Here is a 24779-nt window from a genome sequence, read left to right as displayed (position 1 = left end):
AAACCAAACCAAACACACCATCTAGTGTCCGCTGATGAAGACTCTTTTTATGTGCTTCTTTGCTCTGGTGCAGTGATATGTGAGCACAGTGTACTTAGGTGGTTTTCCCCGCTGGACCACTCCGGGTGTTGCTGGACGTGGAGGAGTCATTCACCCTCGGCCTTATTGTAATATTTGGCCTGCTCCTCTTTTGACAGTGTCTTCCACTGTGGACAAATCTGTACCTAAGTATAATGATTAAATTACCACTGTTAAGTTGTAGTTGTATTTAAGCAACAGTGTGATTTTCATTCCTCCTCTGAACCTGGTGACACCACTGAAGCGTTTTAAACTCCACACTTTTTCGTGCATTGAAGAAAGGTAGTGTTGCACTGACCTCTATGGGCTGAACGGATCAAGTCTTGTCAGACAATAGTAAAAGTATTGTCCTTAACTGCGTGGGGGCAGTGCACATCGATGCCAGTAGATGGGAGCACAAACACGATTTTCAACTTGTACTGTTCATCTTTAAGCTCACCCTCACTGACAAAATGCACCCGGATGCCAGAGGCACTCCAGTGCTTTGGTTGATTGTTATCAGCTGCTGCCTTAATGTAAAACAACCATTAATCTTGGTTGTAAATGCAAGTGCAGTGAAAAGGTTTTAACATAGACCTACATAAATCTGGTCCGATGAGCTAATTTTTAAGTATTTTAGCTATATATATATATATATATATATATATATATATATATATATATATATATATATATATATATATATATATATTGTGCACTTAAAAGATTTTACTGTCACTATTGAAATCGAATCTTTTGTCAATTAGCAGCCTCTCTTCACTGCAACAGCTCTCCCTTATGACTCATCTCCAAACACATGCAGTCAGATAAAAAGGTCTCAGTCGTCCATTAAGACTAGGAAACTAAAACGTCCATCTGGCTCATGAACCAGTTGACATGATAAAACATGAAGATAGAAGAACATGTTCATATGGGAGCTTGATATTATTCTCAAGAATTTTTTTTGTCATCATTACACAGCAGCCAAATAACAACAGACAGTCACACACAACCCAGGAACAGCAAGGTCAACTCCTTTACAGGTTGTGCACAGATAGCAGGATAAAATCTGCTGCACCCAGTTTACTGTGTTTCTGCTAATCTGTCACTGCTGTGATTAAAACAAGTAAAAGCAAACCCTGTGTATCAGTGGCTCTCTTTGGGTTCTAAACACACCTGTTACAGCACAGCATGGCCAGTCATGGACCCAGCAAGCTCCACCACTCCATGAAATTACTTTGAGAGGATTGAGGGAGCCCACCAGCAGCATAAGGCTCTGATGGCATCCACAGCCACTGCAACCAGACAATCAGCAGCAACTGCTCAGGAGCAGGCGCGAGCTGCATCAGCTGCACAAGTCCAACAGCTAACTGTCATCCTGACCCAGCCCATGATGCTGGGGCCACCTCCACTCCAGTCACCGCGATCCTGCTCCGCCATTGTCCAGCCCCTTCATCACTCATCAAAGGTCAACTGTTCTGTCCCTGTCGAGCCCCCAGGCTGCCTGCCTGAGGTTCCATGCTTCAGAAATGAAATAAAAAAAAATATATAGATGGAAATATACAATATATTGAATACACTGAGTATATGAGGAGCACTGTAGGTTTTTGTATAGCTGCTCAACCAACTCCAGTCACTGTGGTTCTCGGTTCTCGAGCACAATAATAAACAGCAGAATCTGTAGTCTTCAGACTGTTCATCTGCAGATACAGCTGCTGTCTGTTGTTGTCTCTGGAGATGGTAAACCGGCCTTTCACTGACCCAGAGTAGTAGATGTAGTTGCTAGTTTCACTGATGTAAGCGACCCACTCCAGCCCTTTTCCAGGAGCCTTTCTGATCCAGTGCATCTGGGAGCTGCTGAGTGTGAATCCAGAGGCTGTACAGGTCAATCTGTGAGATTCTCCAGGCCTTTTAACCACTGATTCAGATTGTGTCAGAGTCTGACCATCAACACCTGTCAAGAGGAATAAAAACATCAAGTGAAATAAGCTGATGACACAAATAAAAGCTATATTCGATTAAGATCAGTGTAGATCTTCACCTGCCCAGCAGAGAGTTAAAAGCAGCAGTCCTGTTCTATAGTCCATCATGTTAAACTGTGTGTCCACTGTTCTCTGTCCTTCTCTGGAGTCGGATAAGTAGAGGTGGAAGACATCTGAATTTTGCATTAACTCCTCCTCACAGGGAGGAAAGACCCCTCCCAGTGGTTCAGGAGTGCAGACAAGTGTCCCCTGAGCAGAAAAAGCAATGAAAGCCTCCAGCACATCCTGTCAGCATGTGAAGTTGCACTGGTGCTGCAGCGCAGGTCCGGAAGCTGGCGGAGCTGTTTGAGGTGCAACAAAGAACTCCTCAGGCAGCCAACCACCAAGCTTTGCCTTCATCAGACCAGGAGAGATCCAGCAGAAGCTGGCAGCAGGCAAAACATGATCACTGCTTACTCCTGGAAAGAAATGTGAAATATGCATTGACCTGGACAAGCAGCTGGTCTTCCCAACTGAGATCATGCAGACAACTTTAAGACCAGACACTGATGTGATCCACACCTGCCAAGAAGGTCCTCATCATTGAGTTGACTGTGCACGACTTCAAGCGGCTCAAGTACACAAATCTGATGATGATGATGATGCACATTGTATTATTTGTAGTGTGCAGTTGGTCATGCATACGAGTAATAGTGGTACTATAGTAATAGTAGTCCATAGTAGTGGAAAAGGTATTTTCTCTGTAAAGCCAGTGTAAAATCTGTGAATTTCATATTTTGGTGTGGATTTGGTTGTGTATAGGAAAATTGTTTTCTTAAAAAAAAAATTTTTTTTTTGATTTTTTGAGTGTGTTTCCAAAATAAAATCACATGCCTGATCTTCATGCATGTACTTATGAAGACAAAGACATCCATCCATCCATTATCTATACCGCCTATCCCTTTCGGGGTTGCGGGGGGCTGGAGCCTATCCCAGCTACAATGGGCGAGAGGCAGGGTACACCCTGAACCGGTCGCCAGCCGATTGCAGGGCAAGACAAAGACATATTTCACTAATACAGACAATAAATTTGAATCTGAAATTTCCCCACTGTGGGACTAATAAAGGTATATCTTATCTTATCTTAAATTCTACTGTACAGGAAATAGTGTTTTTAAATAATCTGTAAAAAAAATAAAAAATAAAATAAAAAACAAAACATACAAAAATTCTTATGTTCTGTATTTCTACAATCCTGCAGTTTGCTACTGAACTTCATATTTTGTCAAAATAGATCAAATAAGGCTTCAATATTCAATTCATTTCAATTCAATTCAATTCAATTCAATTGAACTTGTTCTTCAGTGAATCTTTGTAGTATGTGGTGGATCCAGTGACATGTCCAATCCACTCCAGTCCTTTCCCTGCAGGCTGTCTGATCCAAGCCATGTTGTCGCCGCTAACAGAATAAGAGACCTGACAGGTGATGGTCAGATGTTGACCTGGCTGCACAGTCACAGAGGCTGGCTGTGTCAACTGTTCACACTTCACACCTGTTGAAAAAAGAAAATGTTTCAGAACAAATGATCAAGTTATATTGCAAAAGAAGACCTACTGACACCTGTGGATGAAAACATGTTAAATATTGAATCAGTGTCATCGCAGTGAACAGTGGGTGTGCTGAGACTCGCAGAATCCAGCAGCAGCAGCAGCAGCAGCAGCAGCAGCAGCAGCAGCAGCAGCAGCAGCAGCAGAGCTACAGAGAACATGATTGGTATTGAATTTCCACCTGTAGGTTCAACATCCTGCGGGACAGACATGTGCCTGCCGATTCTGGCAGATAACTGCAGGTGAAACCTCCACCTCCAGCCTCTTCCAACAACTTCCATCTGCTGATTCTTGCAGACAGCAGAAGGCTGAAATATGTATATGTAGTATAACTTTTATTCATGTCTGGACAATGATTTCAGCAGAATCTTCAGTCTTCAGACTGTTCATCTGCAGATACAGCTGCTGTCTGCTGTTGTCTCTGGAGATGGTAAACCGGCCTTTCACTGACTCAGAGTAGTCAGTGCTGCTGTCACTGCCACTGACAGCAGAGATTCACTCCAGGCCTATTCCAGGGACCTGTTTGATCCAGGCCATATGGTAGCTGCTGAATGTGAATCCAGAGGCTGTACAGGTCAATCTGTGAGATTCTCCAGGCCTTTTAACAACTGGTTCAGATTGTGTCAGAGTCTGACCATCAACACCTGTCCATCCATCCATCCATCCATCCATCCATCCATCCATCCATCCATCCATCCATCCATCCATCCATCCATCTTCTCCCGCTTCATCCGGGGCTGGGTCGCGGGGGCAACAGTCTGAGCAGGGACGCCCAAACTTCCCTCTCCCCGGAGCTCCTGCTCCGGTTGTGCAGGCATTGTACCGTACGGACTGCCACACGATGTTGCAGAGGCGTGTCAACCAAGACAGCCCTACAACATCCAGAGACTTGAGGTACTCAGGGCGGATCTCATCCACCCCTGGTGCTTAGCCTCAGAGTCCCCAGTCTCACCTTCCTCTACAGAAGACATGACAGTTGGGTTGAGGAGATCCTCGTAGTATTCCTTCCACCGCCCGACAATATCCACAGTCGAGGTCAACAGCACCCCACCTCCACTGTAAACAGTGTTGACAGAAAGCTGCATCCCATTACTGAGGCGCTAAACGGTTTGCCAGAATTTCTTCAAGGCCGACCGGTAGTCCTCCTCCATGGTCTCCCCGAACTCCTCCCAGACCTGAGTTTTTGCTTCAACAACCGCCCGAGTTGCCGCACGCTTGCCGATAGGACTCATTTTTCAGCTTGACGGCATCCCTTTCTTCCGGTGTCCACCACCGGGTTTGGGGGTTGTCACCACGACAGGCACCGGCGACTTTACGGCCACAGCTACGGATGGCTGCATCAACAATGGAAGTCGAGAACATGGTCCAGTCGGACTCACTGTCTCCAACCTCCCTTAGAACTGGTCAAAGCTCTCCCGGAGGTGGGAGTTGAAGACCTCCCTGACAGCGGGTTCCACCAGATGTTCCCAATAGACCCCCACAGTACGTTTGCCAAGTCTGTCCCACTTCCTCCCCTGCCAACGGTCTCTGGCACAGTAATACACAGCAGTGTCTTCAGGCTGCACATTCTGTCCGTTCAGAGTCACTGTGTTGCTGGAGGAGTCTCAGTCAACACTGAACTTGCTATTTAGTGAATCCTTGTACTGTGTTGTGAATCCAAAAGAGGCATGTCCAATCCACTCCAGTCCTTTCCCTGCAGGCAGTCTGATCCAAGCTGTGTAGTCACTGCTGAGAGAATAAGAGACCTGACAGGTGATGGTCAGATGTTGACCTGGCTGCACAGTCACAGAGGCTGGCTGTGTCAACTCTTCACACTTCACACCTGTGGAGTAAAACGTATTGAAGATGGAATCAGTGTCATAGCAGTGAACAGTGGGTGTGCTTTGATCAGACTGTCAGTGTCTCTGCCTCAGTGAGACTCACAGGATCCAGCAGCAGCAGCAGCAGCAGCAGCAGCAGCAGCAGCAGCATCAGAGCTACAGAGAACATGGTTGATGTTGAAAGTGATCTCATGGAGCTTCTTTTCCTCTGCTGCAGCTGACAGCATGATATCAAGTCTTGGCGGACAAAATCATATCAGACAAAATCACTGACTGTCATTCAATGTTTATCAAAGGAATTGCAACATTATTTTACACTCCTTTATTCTGACTGACTGTTGAGGCCAAGCAATATAAACATTAATGTGGCTGAAATACGTACATGTAGTATATCTTTATTTATATCTGGACAATGATTTCAGCAGAATTTTCAGTCTTCAGACTGTTCATCTGCAGATACAGCTGCTGTCTGCTGTCATCTCTGGAGATGGTAAACCGGCCTTTCACTGACTCAGAGTAGAAGATGCTGCTGCTGTCACTGCTTATGTAAGCGATCCACTCCAGTCCTTTTCCAGGAGCCTGTCTGACCCAGTGCATATAGTGGCTGCTGAATGTGAATCCAGAGCCTGTACAAGTCAATCTGTGAGATTCTCCAGGCCTTTTAACCACTGCTTCAGATTGTGTCAGAGTCTGACCATCAACACCTGTCAAGAGGAATAAAAACATCAAGTGAAATAAACTGATGACACAAATAAAAGCTATATTAGATTAATATCAGTGTAGATCTTCACCTGCCCAGCAGAGAGTTAAGAGCAGCAGTCCTGAACTATAGTCCATCATGTTAAACTGTGACTGTTCTCTGTCCTCCTCTCTGCAGTCAGATAAGTAGAGGTGGAAGTTTGGATTGGGTGACTGTAAAATACACCAATCAGGCATAACATTATGACCACTGACAGGTGAGGTGAATAACACTGATTATCTCTTCATCATGGCACCTGCTAGTGGGTGATATATATTAGGCAGCAAGAGAACATTTTGTCCTCAAAGTTGATGTGTTAGAAGCAGGAAAATGAAAACTGGGGATTTGAGGAAGTTTGACAAGGGCTAGTTGCGATGTCTTGACAACTGGGTAAGAGCATCTCCCAAACTGCAGCTCTTGTGGGGTGTTTCCAGTCTGCAGTTGTCAGTCTCAATCAAAAGTGGTCCAAGGAAGGAACCGTGGTGAACTGGCGACAAGTTCATGGGTGGCCAAGGCTCACTGATGCACAAGGGGAGTGACGGCTGGCCCGTGTGGTCGGATCCAACAGACGAGCTACTGTTGCTCAAATTGCCAAAAAACTCAATGCTGGTTTTGATAGAAAGGTGTCAGGATACACAGTGCATCGCAGTTTGTTACATCAGCATGCTGACCCCTGTCCACAGCCAAAAACGCCAACAATCGGCATGCGAGCAACAGAACTGGACCGTGGAGCAATAGAAGAAGGTGGCCTGGTCTGATGAATCACGTTTTCTTTTACATCACGTCAATGGCTGGGGAACACATGGCACCAGGATGCACGATGGGAAGAAGGCAACGTGGCGGAGGCAGTGTGATGCTTTGGTCAATGTTCTGCTGGGAAACCTTGGGTCCTGCCATCCATGTGGATGTTACTTTGCAATGTACCACCTACTTAAGCATTGTTGCAGATCATGTACATGGGGCAGCTGTGGCGCAGGAGCCAGAGCGGTCATCCACCAATCAGGATGGTGGTGCGATCCCTGGCCTCGGCAGTCCACATGTTGGAGTATCCTTGGGCAAGATACTGTACCATAAAACTGCCCGTGATGCTGTGTCATCAATGTGATTTCATATGTACGTCGCTTTGGATAAAAGTGTCTGACAAATGGCTAATTGTAATGTACACCCTTTCATGTAAACTGTATTCCATGATGGCTGTGGCCTCTTTCAGCAGGATAATGCCCTGTGCCACAAAGCAAAAATAGTTCAGCAACGGTTTGAGGAGCGCAACAAGTTTGAGGTGTTGACTTGGCCTCCAAATTCCCCAGATCTCAATCCAATAGAGCATCTGTGGGATGTGCTGGACATACTGTACAAGTCCGGATCCATGGAGGCCCCACCTCGCAACCTACAGGACTTAAAGGATCTGCTGCTAACATCTTGGTGCCAGATACCACAGGACACCTTCAGGGGTCTAGTGGAGTCTGTGTCTTGACAGGTCAGGGCTGTTTTGGCAGCAAAAGGGGGCCCAACACAATTTAAGGCAGGTGGTCATAATGCCTGATGGGTATATATCAGTTAGCAGTAATTGGTTGAGTCCATCAGAGGTTGTTTTGTTTTTTTGTGGGGGCAATTTTTTATTTTATTTTATCATGCTAATTTATTGATCTGTCTCCAATGAATAAGTAAGGGACAGTGACACACTAAGCAAGCTTACCCAGAGGCACAAGAGGTGAGCAACAGCTTCTCAAATGTCTTTGAATTTCAGCTAGATGGCAGCATTGTACTTTTACAGTGTCTGATGGGATCAGGTGGAGATAGTGCTGGAGGTCTGTTGCACAGATGCTACAGCGTGACAGGGCACAGTGATCAGGGATAGCAGCAAGCACACCCAGGTCCCCAAAAAGTACCAAAATACATAAGTGAAACAATGCAAAGTGCAACGGTGCATTACATACACCTGAAGAGGTGTGGTTATACCAGTAGGAGAAACAGGGCACATTCAGATGTCTCATATCAATTTGTATATGTTATCACATAGGTTTAACATGGCTTCTCATGACTTTTGTAAACGTTTTAGTTCTAGTTCTCTATTATTAAGAGACTCAAGAACTAACCAAGTGTAGAATCTGTGAATTTACGTATTGAGTTGAACACGGGCTGTTGACTCCAGGTACTGGAGAGGTGATGAACAAAGCAGCATATCACACAATATATAATAAAATATATATTATAAATATTTTGTATTGAACTTTTATATGTGAAACCATAGATGGTATGAACAATTTCAAAATAGCAGAAGATGGAAAAAAAAGTTGAAGGAGCAACAGCGGCAGTTCATTTAAATATTTATTTTCAAAAACACACAAAGCTCTCAAAATCAAAAAAGGACAATTGTGAAAAAATCTCTGAAAAATACTTTTATCCCTCAGAAAGTTCATGTTTCATTTAACCTGAAAAGACAGAAAAAAATGAATTAGTAAAATTGCATCAAAATGATGAAATTACTGCTATTTGCCACCATGTTTAATATGACCCACATATGCATTACAGTTACATTGCTGCATCACAAAATCCAAAAGTTACGTGCACAGATCCTGAAAGCTGGCCTAATCTTTGTTCAGATGTCCTTCATAGTTCAGGAAAAACTTAAAGCAAAAGTGGAACCTAAATCTTTTTCTAGTTCTCTGTGCACAACTCATTATTACCTTGAAAGCAGTGGTTCCAATGGTGAACGGCAGAGTGATGAGGAAGAGGAGGATGAAGGTGAGGGCTGTGTCTCCAATGTTATCGTCTTCTTCCTTAGTGGCAGTATTCCAGTGGTGGTTAGTTTGAATCAGGAACTCTGAATGCAGAGGACAGTAATTAATCAGTTAATATTTGGGACAACCCACACCCAAATTTGATTGTTCAGATTTGGGTGTGGGTTGTCCCAAATATTAACTGATCACATGATAATGTGATGACACAAAATCTATTAACTTCCTTTAGTAGGGTCACATATTTTCAAGTCTCATAGGTCAAACCTCTTTGAAGAATTAGACAGGCAACCACTAATCAAAAAAAACAAAACAAGAACAAAACAGTACTGATAGATGTCTTGTTACTTATTTCAGTGTTATGAGTGTACTGTTTTTTTAAACAGTAAAAAAGAATAATAAAATGGTTCTACACTGATCTTCAGTTGCCACTGAAAGACTTCATTAACAGTGTGGCATGCATGACTTGGCTTGTGAATCAGTATATTCATCATTTCATCACAGCTGTACACCATGTCGTTCTTTTGCCACTGCTCACGACTGAGCAATAACTGGCCATACGCAGAATAGGACCCACGGTTTGCTACAGGGTTTGTGGTGTGGGTCTCATAGTTTGAGTCTGCTTCCTCATCATCAACAAACCAAGAACAAAAACGTCCTGAGGGAAGAAGTCTTTCACATAGCAAGTCAGGGTCACAGTTTCTTTTCTAGTATGTTCTACTGGAGGCAGCATAAACACTGAAGGGCGCTGAGTCTGTCCTCCTGAAAGCATGAGAGAACAATTAGGCCTCCTGCCCTGCTACAAAATACACTCATAACATGTTTGATGACATGACGAGAGGAATTACACACAAGCTTTTCTTACCAGTATTCCTCTTATAGAGTTTCTTAAATGACTCCATCCAGTCTGAATGTTCAACAGTGCAGTAGCGCTTTATCCCGTGGCTCCATTCGTCATACGAGATGTCAAGCGATAGGCTGAATGTTGTTTTATTTTCTTTAACGGGGTTCATTGAAGAATCAATCATTTCGTTTCCATGTTCATTCTCCCACCAAATTTTCCTGAGAGATGGCTTGTTTACTTGGACTCGACATACTATCTTTCCTTTTTTGTGTAAAAACATGTCCTCCAGTGTGGGGCCAGTGATCGTTATGTCCACATCTGCTTCAGTGCAGCCGCCACCTGTTGAGTGAGGAATTCATGGACAATTATTAAACAGAAATCTCTTAAAAATTGAGTTGAAATTCAATTTGCAAACAATTTTGAAAGAAAAAGTGGTAATTTACTCACATGGACTTGGGATTTTAAAGGTCACAGATGAATTCACAAACGTTGGAATGTTGTTTTCACCTGTCCCTTTAAACTGACATGTAAATGTCGTACCCGCCTGACTCCACTCAATGAAAGGCACCGTGAGAAAACTCGCTGCACTGTACAGTGTAGTTGCATTCTCAACCATTCTTTCCTTCGACAGTGTTTTGATCTCATACATTTTGTTGCGGATGTCCTCGTCATTTTTCAGCCATTTGATCTCGTAATTGTTTGGTGAAAAATCTTTGGCAAAGCAGGAGAAGGAAGCCTTGTTTTCCTCATCAGAGGAGGTCAACACCGTAAGAGTTGGCAACACATAGCGCACCGCTGAAAAACAAACACCCACAAATATAGAGCAGACACATATATGTATGTATATATGCATATATGTATATGTCTTACTTGGCATAATGAAATCAGCCTGGCCATTTCCAGCTGGATGAGTCACGGCACATTGGAAAGGCTCCCTTGCTCCTCTCTCCTCACATGGATTTGACTGATCCCCGTTTAAAAGTTGCCTTTCTGTACCGGAGGATACTGAATGAAGTCTGTCAAGGTCTCACCATCTTTGCTCCATGTGTACGCCACTGAGGAGGGGGTGAAGCCGGTGGCAAGACAGCCAAGAGTGACCATGTCTCCAATCCCAGAACCACACTGTATCAGAGGAAACACATCTGGTGCAGTTGAAGTGGCTGAGAGAGGAAAAACAAACGTGTCATAAAATAAATATACATCTAAAAATTCAACATGAGGCAATTGTCTCCTTAAAGTGGAAGGAAAAGTCAAAGCAATTGATCAATAGTGTAACAAAGCACCACACTGAAGGTATTACTTTTTAATACGTTCAAGCGCCTTCTGTACACAGCTCATTTATTTTATGTTATTTTTTTGCACAAACCTCCCTCGACAATATAATTTGTGGTCGTTTTATCATGTAAGTTATACTTTAAACCCACGGCTTTGACAATAATTTGTCATTAGTATTCTTTTCATTTTGAAGAAGCTGTCCACTCAGTAAACATCCATGAAATGAGCTGATTGCAGTCATATTCTCACAGAAACATATCACTTTTGTTGAAATTCAACAGTTTTGTGTGAGGTTAAAGTGTGTTCTTACCTGATGAAACAGTGACCGTTGTACCCTTTCCTCAGTTGTCAAAAGGATCATGGCACAGTGCTGACTCTACTTAGCTGTTAGTGTGAAACGTTTACATCTACTAATGTTGAGGTCAACATGTAATTAATCCCACTGTTACAAAATGCACTTAAATTACCCAAAATGCACAAGACATAAATATCCACCAGTGAGACTGACTAAGAAAATCCCTGTTTGAATTTTACATTACATTATTAAAACTTTACTATAGAGATAAGTTGAACATGACATTTTACAGTCTGTAAATTTTAAATGGTATAAATCTTAGCTCTGTTGTTCCATGTTAGGAAAAGTGTTGGTAGTCATTTATGATAACTTCATGTATTATCGCATTTAACATAGAATATTACAGAAATCAACAGAGTGAAAACTTTAGAAATACTCAAACTGTTTTAAATCTGGATGCATGCAACTGGATGCATTAGAAACCAATTTTCATTCTCAAGGAAGACACGAGCTTGGAAACGTGACACTTAAAGGTTAACTTTTCATCAGTCCAAATACCAAGGTACCTGCCACCCACATACCCGGTCACCCTTTCAATATTTGCAACATTCCTGCTAGAGATGATGAAGCTGTCAGGAGTCATATTTTTGATCTGGAGAACAGCATGAATTTTGTTTTGTCTGCATTGAAAACCAGTTTATGATTGCAACTTGAACATCAGAAAAACATTGTTGGAAGGAATTTAAGGCAGAGTGTGCATCGTTTGCAATGCAGTACAGAATGGTGTCATCTGCATAGAAATGAATATTACTCCCAGTGACAACTGAGGTAATATCATTGATATAAAGCGAGAACAAAAGAGGCCCCAGGATGGAGCCTCGTGGGACAACTTTTGCTAATTGCACAAATTCATATTTACTATCCCCAATACACACACACTGCTGGCTGTCGCTAAGGTAACTCTGAAACCATTTAAAAGCTAAGTCATCAAACCCGAGACTATGAAGTATTTTTAAGAGCAGTACATAATCCACTGTATCAAATGCTTTTGAGAGATCAATGAAAAGAGCTGCACAGTGTTTTTTCCAATCTAAGGCTGTAATAATGTCATTTAAAACAAAGGTGGCTGCAGTAATAGTGCTATGTCTTTCCCTAAATCCAGACTGATGCGTGCTGAGGATGCAATGTGTTGAGATGAAAGATTTTAGTTGATTGTTGACAAGAGACTCCAAAACTTTTGACAGGCAAGATAATTTAGAAATAGGTCTGTAATAATTTACAGTAGGTTAGCAGTTCCACCACCTTTATGCAAAGGTGTTATATAAGAGACTTTCCAAACCTTAGGACTAGTGCTGTCAGGCGATTAAAAAAATTAATCTAATTAATTACAGGATTTGTAATTAATTAATCTAATTAATCACATTTTAATCTCATATCTGCTAAAGGTCCCCAAATAAAGAATTTGAATTCTAGGACATTACAATTCACTGACATTCACATTACAGCAGGTGAATTCTTTTCATCACTGTAGTTCTCGACGGTAGCTGGAAATTAGAGTCAGATGACGCTATCTGAAACGCCTCTTTTAGGCCCTCGTCTTCCACGATTGAAATCGGCCTGCAATCAGCAGCAACCCACTTTGCGATTGAGTTTGTCAGTTTTTCTGTCGTGGCTTTGCTCATTCGTTTTCCACTCAGCAAGTGTGGGTTGGCGGAGTGAGCTCACGGTAGCACTAGCGGCACTAGCAGCAACTACATGTGTAGCGTTTAAATGATAATTCAGGCTGGAGCTGCTACGGTGATAGGAAAAGTCTTTTTTACACAAGGTACAAATCACTGCGTTCTTGTTAATAGTCCCATCTTTGTTCTTTTTATAAATAAACTTGCCATTCAAAGGTCCAAGTAGGCTTGCCTCGCTCTCCGGTGTCGCATCCACGTCTGTTGTCACCCTGCTTTAGACCAGTGGCGCAGGTAGGATGCAGCCTACGGGTCACTCAAAGGGCCAAATTTAAAATGCTTGCGCATTGACTTGCCACTCATGATTAATTGCGTTAATTTTTATAGCGCGTTAATTTGCAGCGTAATTAATTAATCTAATTAACGCGTTAAACTGACAGCCCTACTTAGGACCTGTGCCATTTAAAACGTGTGTTAAAACGTGAAAGTTTAAAAATGTGTGTAATATGGTTGACCACAATTGGAGCAGCAACTTTTAGGAAGAAGGGGTCAAGTTGTGACAACTGACGACAAATGTAACAACAACTAAAGAAATTAACACATGAAAGCACACACAGACAGACAGACAGACAGACAGACAGACACACACACACACACACACACACACACACACACACACACACACACACACACACACACACACACACACACACACACACACACACAAATTCATTTGACATTCGCTGAACTGCAACTGCATTACAGCAAGCGGGCCTACAAGGATGCATTTGGCTGCAGTTAAACTATAAGACATGGACGTCTGCTGTTAGTGTTGCACTTTTTGTTATTGTCATTATTGTTTTATGAGAGGGCAGGTTATATTTTCAGCGGCAGATGAATGACAGCCTTCATAAAGGTTTTTGGAATTTATTGGCAGTAAATACTTAGATCCTTTACCTGAATAAAAGTACTCATACTCCACAACTCCACTAGTCCTGCATTCAAAACCTTATGGAAGTAAAAGTATGTATTATCAGCAAAATGTACATAAAATAAAAGTACTCATTGTGCAGTAAAATGATCCCTGTCAGTGTTTTACTGTCATATCTGGTATTTTTGGATTAATATCACTGCTTTAATGTGTATGTTGTATTATGCTGCTGTAATGTTGATGGTTGAGCTAATTTTAACTACCTTTAACTTTTTGTGTAGCTTAATCTATAATCCATCTTATCCATCCAAGAGGGTTTGTAAATAATTTATTTATCTGAAGGAGAATTTTTTTCAACCAATAAACACTTTATCCTCCAGTTTATTCCAACATCAAATTCAATCACTGAAGCGAACCTTTTTAAACTCTTAACATTTAATCGTGCATGCAGTGTTGCACTGACCTCTGTGGGCTGAATGATTCAAGTCTTTTGCATTTGTGACCACACCTCTGTGATGTGGTATTAGGCAATAAAAATAGAAGTTCTGTCCTTTGCTGACTGGAGGCAATGCACATAGACGCCAGTAGATGGCAGAACAAGCACAATTTTCAGCTTGTGCAGTTCACCTTTAAGCTCACCTGTCACTGGCAGAATGCATATATACTGTGTATGATGGAGTCTGTCTGCAAGCAAAACCGCAACAACAAGTCTTTACGTGATGTAAGCACATAGTTATTGAAAAATACAGTGTTCAGATTAAAACAGAATCTAGAAAAATCTAGAAGATATTACAGTGTTGGATGTATTTCTATCACTGTGGAACTTTATGTTGCTTTTATTTAATTTTTTTTTATTCTAATTGCAAGTGCCATAAATCTGTCAGGAAAATAAAACAATATCTTGTTATCTTGTCACTTCTCAGTGCTTTGTGTTTCCAATCACTTCTTTTCATTCACTACATCAAGACCAAGTGATGGATCTTCACAAAGCATGTGCCACTTAGATGATAGTCCTCACTCACCTTTCTGACTTCTATTAAGCAGCTGATAGGAAACTGAAACATCCCTCTGGCACATGAACCAGTTTATAAAATATGTCAAAGGGAAATTGTTCATGTTGTTATTCTCAACACGGGCATATTTTCGTAGTGAGTTTTAAGGCGATAAAGTACAAATTAAAGTTTTTTCTGAGCGAAGACATTGCAGCACATTAATTTTGAACAAATGACAAATAAATGAACAAATAATTATAAAAATTAATCAATAAATACATTTATTGAATCATAGTTCAGGCTGTCCAGGAACATAGCTCTAAATTCTGGACCCTCTACACAGGCATTCTCTCGCCCCTCCTCGCACAAGGGCCCTGGGTGCTCAGTCCCCTTAAAACCCCAGTTAGATGCCTCTGACGTTCAGTGCAGTGAGACTCAGATCATTCCTGTTAAATTGGATCAGAAACATTATTTCTGATACTTAAGATTTTCTTTTTTTATAGTGACTATTGTTCATAAAAACACAAGTCAGAAACGATCATTGTCACATAACCCATACCACATTAACTGCATGTGAGGTAGTTATGAACAGGTTTACTACAGGGTTGGAATCAGGTTCTTCCTCCTGAATCTCAGTGCTCTGTATCTTTTGTCTTTTGTACATTCAGTCCTTTGAGCTGCTACATTCAGTTCAACATTCTTTCTTTTTTCAGCTCTGTGAGGAGGAGTCAATGCAAAATCTTGCCCTCGTCCATATTTATTTAGCTTCACAGCAAACTGAAGACAAACCAAACCACCAACCAGACAAACAGACATTTTCACTATGACTTTAACTACATGTATAATATTTCTGATGCTATCATTGATTTCTGGTGAATACATACTTCTGAACTCTTTATTTTCTATCTCAAGGTTTATGCTTGGCTCTGCTGTGATCAAACTGCTTTTCTCTCCAGGTGTTAGCAGTAAGAGTCTGACCGAATCTGAGCCAGTGGTGAAGGGGCTTGGAGAATCCCACAAACTGACCTGCACATATGCAGGAATATCAGATGATGAGTCTCATATCAGCTGGATCAGACAAGCTCAAAGAAAAGGACTGGAGTGGCTTGGCCATATTTCTGCTACAGGTGGACACATGCATGGTTATTCCAGATCAGTACAGAATCGCTTCCACATTTCCAGAGACTACAACTTGGACCAGGTGTATCTGCAGATGAACAGCCTGACGACTGAAGACTCTGCTGTTTATTATTGTGCTCGAAAGCCACAGTGAAACAGGAAGCCACAGAGCTGTACACAAACCACAGCATACTGTATGTCAGTGTGACAGTGACTGACAGAAAGTGCTGCAAAACCACTTTATACAAGTTTAAAAAGAAACCCTAATTCAGAATATGTGATGCATCTGTCCACACTATACTTCTGTCACAACTTCCTCAGCTGCACAGCACACAGTGGTGGGACGGAAAGTCTTTATAGTTGCGCCCATGCATGAGTTTGAAGCAAATTGGGACAATAAGGGTAAAGCCCATACAAACTAGAACGAAACATCATCTTTGTCTTTCTTGACCCATCATATCTACTGACGGCTGCCAAAAGGACCAAATCAAACAAAATTCTATTCAATTTTGCAATTTTTAATAATACAAAATGTTTGTTAAATATATAACGTACTATGTTAACAGATAATCATGGGTGTAAATTAAAATAAAAATATTGATAAACAGAATGAAAAATAAGTATAATACAGAAAGAAAATGCACCAACTTGTAACCTTACTTGTGCTGTCAAAAATATCGCGTTATTAACGCGTTAACGCAAATCAACTTTAACAGTGTCATTTTTTTTATCGCGCTATTAACGCTCTTTGTGACCTAGTGAACATGTAGTTTTTTATAAGCTGTGGCCACTGCTAGTAATGTTAGGAAAACTACAGGATCCGATTGTAAACTGGAAACAAAACAGTTGTCCCACGCATGTGTTTGGTCTTGTCTGCTCGCTAGCTGTAAAGGCTAAGTAGGCTACCGGTTTGTGTGGATGTCAAGCGAGAAACGCCGATATGGATGCGAACAAGACTCTGAATGAAAAGTTTTTAGTTTCAAAAAGTAGCCAGATGGGTCGACTAAAGTTATCTGTGTGTCTTGTCAGTGTGAAATGAGTTATCACTGTAGCACTGAAATCCCACTTGGTGGCCAAACACGCAAATGCGAATTCTCCGCCGCCTCCTTGTCAAAACCAGGCAACAATGGATGGCTTTTGACAGCGGCATATGGATACCGCAACTAAGAACACGCTTACTGCAGCCATAGCCAAGTAATGTTCATTCTTTCTGGAGAGAAATAAGAGGCTGCGTTGATAAGCCTCTGGTGAATGAACAGAAGAGCATTATAGTCTGACTGCTTGTATGTTCAAAGGAAACTTAATAAAGGAAAGTTTAAGCCATAGTTTAACTGCACTATAGGCTGAGTCCTAGTTTACAATGATGTGCACTTTGTAACTTTATCTTGTATCGCCCTGTTTTGATCCCTTAGAAAGGATTGTTGAAGAGGTTTTTTTGTTACCAGGTATTTATTTTTTTGTCATCTGTTTGTTGACAGTGTGAAGTTGTGTGAGATTTGATTCATTCAAATGTGAATGACTGCTCAAAGTGAGAATGTTAGTGTGAAATATACTGTAACACTACACGGTGCTGTTTTCAATAAAAAACATTTGCACAAATCAAGTCTATCCACTTTTCCATGTTGATAAGAGTATTAAAATTGCTAATTAATGGGACATTTAGAATAGATAAAAATGTGCGATTAATTTGCGATTAATCACGAGTTAACTCTGACATTCAATTGATTCAATTGACATTTCAATTCGATTGACAGCACTAAACCTTACATATATTTTTATTGATTAGAATTGAAGCTTTGTTTTGTTCTTACCCACTGTTGAAAACACAGGTCCCCCGAGTCTCCAGTGCAGGAAACAGTGTTTGGTTTTTGTATTCGAGTTTGTCATAGTGATAACTTGGCTTGGGGGGTCACTGAGATATAGATCCATCCAAAAACCTTCCGAGCAATAATCTTACACTCTGCCATTCTTGTGATGGAAAGAAAGGACAGGACAAAGGATTTCTCCTGGGAATATGAGGTAACTACTGTGTTTATTATTTTTGATAAGAAGATTAGATGTTAAAAGTTCATTTATCAGTAGTTTAAAGTCACAGTTGGTGCACAGGTGTAAATATTATCTTCCAGTTAATCATAAGTGTAAGAACTGATTGAATATCAACACAAAATACGTGTTCATAGGATGAGACCGGGGCCTAATACTGACCAGTACTTCTGTGTATTCAAAACACTTTGTGAGGTTTTAAGAAATTATTGTGGTACGTCAGGTTTTTGTTCAGGCAGCGAATGGAGATGCAGCACTGTGACGCGTTTGAACAGTGGGGTCCTGGGACTGAAGTCACAGTATCGTCAGGTAAGTTACACACCTACATTAGATTTTTTGTGGCTTATTTTACTTTGGATGGTGGTAGAGAAGTTGAATTTTTGGTATTGTTTACACTGAGTTTACACAATGGAGCAGATTCTTTTTATTCACATTATTCTTCAAAACATTTTGTATGACTGTGGATATTGATCATACTCCACCATACTTGATTTAAAAAAAAAAAACAAAAAACAAAAAACATATATATATATATATATATATATATATATATATATAAGAAGTTACTCTCAACATAGGAATACAGATTATATTTTTGTTTAGATACAGGATCAGTATGTGTTTCAATTAAATAACTGCAAAATGAACAAGACTATAATTAAATAAATGCTTTTATGTTGTATGTAGTACTAATAATTCTCAATACAATTACATAGTCCTGAGTGCACAGAGCAGTGTGGTGGTTCTGGTTTTAAATGTTGATGGAAGGCTTAGTTCTAGTCTGTTCATTTTTGGGAAACAACAACAATGATAATAATTTATTTTTCACTTATCAAAGAAATTATATCAAACTGGCTACGGCCACAGTTGCTAACTTACTGATGTAATCCATATCATTCAATCAAGATTTATTCATTTATGAGATATAATTAAATCATAGATTTTTACAGCATGTATGTAAATTGAACACTTTGGGCCTGCATATTTTAATTCTGAGGTTTAAAGAAATAATTAGAAATCTAAGCCTAATTTAAGTAGATTACGTGAGCAATTGATTGTGAAAATGTATGTCAATTAGTATTTAAATTATTTTAAACTTCAAAAAAATGACCGTTTCCTTAGGGTCAGTGCAACTCTGGGACTAGAGATAAAATCATTGTTGGTTAGCCATCCAAGCAGGGAAAAGACGAGGATTATTTAATGCTTCAGCAGCAGCATTTTAACATTAACAGTGACACTGATTCTGTCTGTCATTGTTATAATGATAACATGGTTATAAAGATAACAAAGGAGCATGTTCTTTTCTTTTAATAATATTTATAAGCTATAGATCATCTGTGTTCTTAAACTGACCTATATTGATATTAACCTTTTCTCTTTCACAGCAACAGCTGTATCACCAACTCTGTTCCCTTTGGTTCAGTGCACATCTGGACCTGATGATAAAATCACTGTTGGTTGTCTTGCACACGACTTCTACCCCAAAAGTCTGACTTTTCAGTGGACTGATGCCAGTGGGACCAGTCTGACTTCTGTACAATATCCTGCAGCAGAGCGAAACAGCAAATATACAGGAGTCAGTTTGGTCCAAGTATCAAAATCTGACTGGGATTCAAGGAAGTCTTTTGATTGTTCTGTGACTCACCCTGGAGGCCAGAAAAGTTTGAAAGTGCAAAAAAGTATGTGATTTTTATCTTCCTATGATGGTTCTCTTATGCCGATGAGTCTGCATGCGACACCTTGTTCATCTTGATTTTCTTTGAAAATATTCAGTAATAATTTCTGTTTGTCATGTTTACCCTCATCTGTCTGGTATTTTGCATGTTTTTCTTAAAATTCAAAAATGAATAATTATGCACTGATGTCAGTTAAAATGTTAAAATCTCCATTTGCTCTCTTTCTTCCTCACGCACAAAGAACAAACATATACAGAGAAGACCTCTAAAGGTACGTGGCCACTACAGTCATTACATAATACTACTGTACTTTAACTCAGAGTTGACTGTGATTGACATAATAGTACACAGAATGAGTGTTTGCTGTTGTGCTGAATTTCCAAAAGTTAAGAAATGTCTTTCTCTGTTGCTCTCCTTTATGTAGCTCCTATCACAGTGACACTGAACCGACCAAGTCCCAAAGACATTTTCAGCAACAATCAGGCAAAGCTGGAGTGCATCGTCACTGGACAAAGTGAGACTGATGTAAATGAAATTAAGATCTTTTGGCAAATTGATGGGCAAAAGGTAACCGACAACATTGCTGAATCAACCAAAGGAAAAATCAAAACCAGCACGATGACGCGTAGTCGCACCGAGTGGCTGAGAGTCAACAAAGTGCGCTGTTCTGCCATTAGAGATGATATGACTGAAGTCAATCAAGATCTGACGGTCCAGCTAGGAGGTATGTTAGTGAGTGATGGAGATTGGTTAGTTGAACACCAATCTGTCAGTCTGGAGAGGCAGCCACCCTTCACATACAAACATCTTATAATCTGTGTAAAGCAAACATAAAGCTTATATATGATCCTCCTTTGTAAATTGAGAGTCTCTTTCAGATGGAAGGAAGCCCAGTGTGACGGTCCACGTCCTCCCAGAGGAGGTCATCAAGCAAGGAGACTCAGCTGAGGTCACTCTGGTGTGCCTGGTCTCCAGTCCTGTGCAGCAGGATTACTACATCGCCTGGTCAGAATACAGTGGAAAAAAGACTGGCATCTATGACGATGGCATTAACTTCCTCCCACAGAAGACTAAAAATGGCTACTCAGTTACAAGTGTTTACACCACCACCAAGGAAAAGTGGAACAGTCCGGAGTTGAAGTTTGAGTGCAACGTCTGGCCTGCTGGTAGCAATGACTCCATGACAGTGCGAGAAGTGTCTAAGGCTCAGGGTAACTCGACTGAATGTGACAAATAGTAGATTCAGCTTTAAATGTGGTCTTTTGTGCTCATGTGTTGTTCTGTCTCTGCCACGGGAAGCTGTGCACTCTGTGCTGTCAGCAGTCTTTGTGATTGTACAAGTAAGAGTCAACATGTCAGTGTAGTTTTGTTCGTCATCGTGTTGTGTTTCAATCTGTCTTTGTTACAGTGTCAAACAGCTTGACAAGTGTGCCGACTGTTTCAAATAAATGTTGCATGGATACATTTGTGTTACACCTTCATGAATGACTTCAGTATTTTTAAAACAAGCTGAAAAGCAAGCACAAAGTCACAGTAGTACACTGTACTGTTCACTGTTGAACTGGAGAAACATACGACATGTGATCAAAGAGTGAATAATGCTCGGTTCCAGTTTATACAACTATTCAAGACACACACACACACACACACACACACACACACACACACACACACACACACACACACACACACACACACACACACGTCATCTAACCACGTATGCCTTCCTCTTCTTAGATGTTGATCCAGTGTCAAATCTGAGTTTTGCTCTGAGCTGCACAGACGATGCCGTTGAAGAGGATGAGTTCAGCAGTCTGTGGTCCACAACCTCCTCCTTCATATTCCTCTTCATATCCTCTCTCGTCTATAGCATGATATTCAGCCTGCTCAAGGTAAACATGCAGGCCTTTTCTGAGGACTGAAGACTACAAGCTCTCAAATAAAGCTCAGTTAGCAATTTACTCATCTTAGCATAGTTTCTCTGTGGGTGCGACAGCTTCTTCTCATCTTCACTGACAAGAATGAAGAAGAAAAGACTCTAAACTGTCTGCAGATATTCATCTGACAGTTAGTGATTTTCTGTCTGTGCTTGTGATGGACTGCCAACTTTTCCAGGTTGGTCCACTTTGTGCAGAGAACATGATCCTGACAAGGGAGATCAAATGAATGCATCCATTTATTTTCTCATCTCATGTGTGACTGATGAACATTTAGCAGCAGCAGAGTGAAAAGCATCTCCAACCACAGAAAATGTGCTGCTTTGTGTGTTTTAAATGCTCTGAACTGTTTAATGAATGACACACATGACAGAGGCCATCTTTAAGCAAGAACTCACAGGTAGTCACAGGTCCTGCTGTGTGAGGATAAAGCTTTTGTTGCAAGTTCTGAAAAAATGTTCCTCAAATAAATCAACCATCCAGTCCAACAGTTCATATGATAGCTACAAAACATCAGTCACCTGCAGCAAATCTGCTCTGTTTAAGACACAGAGATCATTTGGGTGTCAAATCTCCAGCAAAGTCAAACTCCAGATTAAACTGATCCATTGTTTGATGTTTTTTTGTTACAGATGAAGAGACAATAAAGGATGAGATGATCCACAGCAGAGACGTCTACAGGTCTTCATTTAAATATTGTGTATGTGGTTTGCATTTTGTCATTTGACTGAAACTTTTGCTTTTCATGTTTGGTCATTTTGTTTATCATTTTTGCTTTCATCATTATTTTAATAGATATGATACTTATTATAAATATGATTTGGAGTATAAATGTGAGTGATGGTGCTTTTGATGATTTTTTTGTCGTGTGAGTCACAATGCAGGGATCTAAGAACATCTGAAATAACACCACATCAAGTCAACACACCATAAACCTTTGTCATCAGTTAAGCTCTGAAGGGTTTTAAATGTCCTATCATCTTTCGAGAGTCACTTCCCCCATCTCTCTGCACCTCTGGGACCACACCTGTAGCATTGGAACTTTGTAGAAACCGTCAAAGCTACAAATAAACTTCCTCGAAGCAAGAGACTCATGTTTCACTGCATTTATTTGCATCTCAGCGTGAATCCAGGCGTGAAGCAGCTGACATGCACACAGCAGACACACCTCCTCACAGACAGCGTGAGCAATTTCACGAATATAAAACACCACAATGAAGCAGTATAAATTAAGTTACCAAATACACAGAATTTATTAAGCTCATCAAACAATATATCTATAAGCTGTGGCAACAGTACCCCTGCTGTTTGATGTTTCCTCAAGGGAGTACCAAAATTTCGGTGCCCTTTCTCACACAGGGTGCGAGTATAAAACTCGAGTTCAGTCCAGGGTTTTAGTGTTAGTCAGTTCAGATCAATGAGATAAGCAGATATGAGAGTGTTCTTGGGCTGCACGGTGGCGCAGCAGGTAGTGCGCGTGCCTCACAGCAAGAAGTTCACCGGTTCGATTCCCGGGTCGGGCCTTTCTGTGTGAAGTTTGCATGTTCTTCCCGTGCATGCCGTGGGTACTCCGGCTTCCTCCCACAGACCAAAAACATGCTCATTAGGTTGGTTGGTGACTCTAAATTGCCCCTAGGTGTGAGTGTGAGTGTGAATGGTTGTGTGTTTGTGCCCTGCAATCAGCTGGCGACCAGTCCAGGGTGTACCCCACCCCCTGCCCATTGACAGCCGAGATAGGCTCCCCCCCCCCCCCCCCCCGCGAAAGGGATAAGCGGCATAGAAAATGGATGGATGGAGAGTGTTCTTATGGTAACAGAGGAGAGAGACACTGACTGCCATCTAGTGTATATAAGAGGAGCTGCGACATTATTTTTCACACCATATTGTGACTGGCTTTAGGTGTCATAATAGGAGCAGTTTATTTGCAATAGCAGATAAATGCCATTCTTAAAATGAGACAAAAAAGATAGCTACGAGTGCTTGAGGACAACTAGTGCAAGTATATGCTCATATCCTTGACATCTTGTGCAACATGGCACACTTTTTACTGCGTTGTACTGTTTTTCAACTGTGCAATGGTACAAACACTGTATTTATTATCGATCTTTGATTCCTGTGCAATTTAATATTTTTGAGGCAACAGTGTTTTTCTCATGTGCAATTCAGTATGGCAATGGTATTTTTCGTGGGAACAGTATTCTTATACTCTTGTACATAATGTACATATTAGTTGATTTTTATTTGTTTTCTGTGTCCTTTTTTGTGTTCTTGATCTTTCTATGTCTCTCTTTCTATACTTTGTTGGCTGTAACAATTTCAAGTATTTTTCCAGTAGACTTATTAACGGGCATACAATTCTGAATATGTGCAGTTCAATTTGTGTTGTATCAGCATCATTTGTTTTAGTGCAATCGATGAGGAAAATCAATGTCCAAATTTAAAGCTTCATCTGTCTTTATTTATTTATTCAGTTCTCGTTTCCTTTTACAGACATTTATTACATACATGCCACACCAAATATCTAACTAATAACAGTATTTAATAATAATAATAATAATAATAATAATTCCATAAAATATAATAATTGAGACCTAAAAAGAAAAGGACAATGCATTAAATCCACTTTAAAGTTAGTAAGGCCATTAAAAATTCTCAAAAGTCCACATGTGGATCATAAAATGGGATCTGTCCTGTGATCGTCATTATGAAGTCTAAAAGGAGAAAACAAACCAAACAATTTTGGTTCGTACAATGTATGTGTATATGTCAGAATCAAAATCAGAAATCCTTTATTTATCCCCGAGGGGAAATTGTTTTTGTTGCAGTGCTCCTTAATTGGATAGAATTAGAATAAAATTTGAAAAGAAAGAAAAGAGAGCTCTCTCTCTCTCTCTCTCTCTCTCTATATATATATATATATATATATATATATTCTTCCATGATGTCTGTGGAAGAATTAAATAATAAAATTAAAATAAAACAAAATTGTTGGTGAGCTGTTACATTTATTTTGGGAATAGTGGAAGAAGAGGTATTAATGTAATAATGCAGGTAGTTACCAAACAGAC

The 24779-nt window shown here is 40.6% G+C and overlaps 1 protein-coding gene, 1 pseudogene and 1 gene segment (V, D, J or C); 1 reads left to right on the top strand and 2 right to left on the bottom strand.

Annotated features, from left to right (window-relative positions):
* Positions 1-24779, bottom strand: part of LOC139343199 (uncharacterized) — a 198360-nt gene that overhangs the window by 47831 nt on the left and 125750 nt on the right. The gene's annotated exons all lie outside the window — the stretch shown is intronic.
* Positions 8609-11916, bottom strand: LOC139343085 (Ig mu chain C region membrane-bound form-like; annotated as a pseudogene).
* LOC139343084 (Ig mu chain C region-like) lies at positions 19997-21011 on the top strand (the record flags this gene model as incomplete). The annotated part of the segment is given in 3 exon segments: positions 19997-20045; positions 20199-20498; positions 20653-21011. Coding segments are annotated over 3 exon segments (708 nt in total), but the record flags the coding sequence as incomplete, so codon positions are not given.

Source organism: Chaetodon trifascialis, chromosome 15 (assembly GCF_039877785.1).
Source record: "Chaetodon trifascialis isolate fChaTrf1 chromosome 15, fChaTrf1.hap1, whole genome shotgun sequence".
Taxonomy (NCBI): domain Eukaryota; kingdom Metazoa; phylum Chordata; class Actinopteri; order Chaetodontiformes; family Chaetodontidae; genus Chaetodon; species Chaetodon trifascialis.
This window is presented reverse-complemented; position numbering and strand designations above follow the sequence as displayed.